Source organism: Empidonax traillii, unplaced genomic scaffold (assembly GCF_003031625.1).
Source record: "Empidonax traillii isolate 1590-97213 ecotype Southwest subspecies unplaced genomic scaffold, ASM303162v1 scaffold1097:size207311, whole genome shotgun sequence".
Lineage (NCBI taxonomy): Eukaryota > Metazoa > Chordata > Aves > Passeriformes > Tyrannidae > Empidonax > Empidonax traillii.
The window spans coordinates 186,012-188,187 of NW_020956290.1; the positions used below are offsets into that span (position 1 = coordinate 186,012).

At 52.8% G+C, this 2,176-nt stretch overlaps 1 protein-coding gene across 1 annotated transcript; it reads left to right on the forward strand.

The window, feature by feature from the left end:
• Positions 1-373: 373 nt before the first annotated feature.
• On the forward strand, positions 374-1,492 carry LOC114068592 (centrosome-associated protein CEP250-like; the record flags this gene model as incomplete). The annotated part of the gene is made up of 3 exons (XM_027904837.1): positions 374-583; positions 953-1,066; positions 1,234-1,492. Coding segments are annotated over 3 exons (465 nt in total), but the record flags the coding sequence as incomplete, so codon positions are not given.
• Between the last annotated feature and the right edge of the window lie 684 nt (positions 1,493-2,176).

A 2,176-nucleotide genomic window follows, 5' to 3' on the forward strand; every position in this document is an offset into this window, starting at 1 on the left:
ACAGTGGGAGTCAAAGAGGATGACCAAAGGTGGTAAATAACTTCCCTAACAGGAAGGTGTAAATGTGGAAGTCTTCACGATGGGCATGAAATGGCTGAGAGAGGGAGCTGGAGACACTCTAGAACTTTGTAAAACTATGAAGTGGCTGAATAGGAAATGAATGTTTGCAGTCTCTCTCAAAACCAGAATGGGCGACACTGAACAAAAGTAGCAGAAAGCACATCCAGAACAAACAGCTCACTTCTCCAAGCTGATTTGGAGGAGGGCCCCTAGAGAAAGGGTGTGTTGCTTTGGGCTGTGCACCAGGAGGAGAAGGGCCTCAGCATTTCCATTCCTGTTGAGGTCACTCTGCCTGAAGTGTTGGTTCTAACACCCTTCTAACCTTGACGTGGCACCAGCTCATGGAGTCTCCTCTCTCAATGCCCAGCAGGCTGTGGCAGAAGGGGAGCAGCTGTCGTGGCTCTCAGAGAAGAGACTCACATTGCAGAGCCTGGAATGTCTGCAGCGAACAGTTGCAAGGCTGGAAGATGAGAAGGTGGAGCTGAAGCAACAAAATGCTGAGCTCAGGAGGACTCTTGAGCAGGTAAAATGGGCTTTTGCTTCCTCTGCAAAACCTCATGGCCCTCTGAACCACAACATGTTTCCCCAGGCAGCACTTTGGAGTCCTGTGCTTGTTTCCTTCCCTCTCCTTCCTGCTGTGGGCACACCCTCTGCATTTTCCTCTCTCTTCTGGCACCCCGTGGCCTTCACAAATGGACCTTCACTGCAGTGCCACCCTCCTTTCCCCAGACACACACTTGGCTCTTTTCCATAGCCCACATAGCCCTTTTTTTGTTCTCTGGTGCAATTAAGGGTCTCTGAGCAGAGATCTCCTTACCTCAGTGCCCAGAGGTCCTTTTGCTCCTTGGTTGGTGGCAGGTTTCTGTGACCCCTTCTCCCATCCAATGTGCAGGTGGAGCATGAGCGGAGGAGGCTGAAGAGATGTTTTAGGGGTCAGATTCTCCCAGGTGCCTGTGGATTGTCTCACTCCCAGTCTGATCAGCACAAAGTGTCCGCCTCTAGACAGGTGAGAACAGAATCTTCCTTGGTGGGAGGAGGCTCTGGCTGTACAGAGGGACAAGGGCAAATCCCAGTGGCAGCAGCCCCCCAGCAGAGACCTAATGGTAGTCAACTGTAGACCATGGCCCTGACCAAGCTGCAGACTAAAATGAAATCTTTGTGTTTTCTTCACAGGAGGAGTCTCACGCTCACTGCAGTCAGCGATTAGCTGAGTTACAGAACCAGGTGAGTAGAAAACCTCTGCTTAAAAGCTGCTGTGGCTCTACTGATGGGCCCAGCTTTGCAGGATGGTTTTGGTTGGCTGTCAGGAAGTGAATGCTCCAGGCAGTGTCAGTCCTGCGCCCGTTGGCAACAACCAAACAGCATCCTTCACCTCGGTCTTGTCTCCGACTTGCCTAAAGGTCAGGCAGGCTGGGATAGGGGTGGTGGGAAATTCAGAACACTGACCTGAAAAGATCATAGAATCATGCCATCCTTTAGGCTGGAAAAGCCTTCTGAGATCATCTAGTTCAGCTGTTAGCTCAGTACTGTCAATCCCAAACCTGAACTGTGCCCCTGAGCGCCACTACTCCATGTTTTTTGAGCACTTCCAGGGATGGTGATTCCACCATTCCCTGGGCAGCCTGTTCCAGGATGTTCCTCTCTGTCTCCTGTCCCCATTTTCCCTTGTTTCCATTAGCAGTGGAGAGCTCCAGGGCTCTGAGGCAGTGCCAGAGCTGAGAGCCCTCAGGCCATCCCCAGTCTCCTCTTGCTGTGCTGTGCTAATCACCACCCCACTGTGGGGCTCAGTCAGAGACTCAGCCCTGTGAGGGTGTTTGGTTTATCAGTGTAAGAAGGTTCATTCCAGATGCTGAACCCTGGTGCATCCTTTGACTGCCTGGCAGGGGGTCAAACCGAGCAGGAGGTGGGAGCAGCTCTGCCCCCACACCAGCCAGCCCAGCAGCCACAACCCCCTGGGGTCAGGAAAGAGCAGAGTTTGAGGAGTTCCAAGGCTTCAGCACTGCTTTGAGGCCCCTGGGCTTTGTTCACCACGTTCTTCTGCGCTCATTTTGGGGATGCTCTGAAGTTTGGGAGAGGCAGAGTTTGCTCCCTTTCCCTGGGCCAGCTGTCCAGGTGC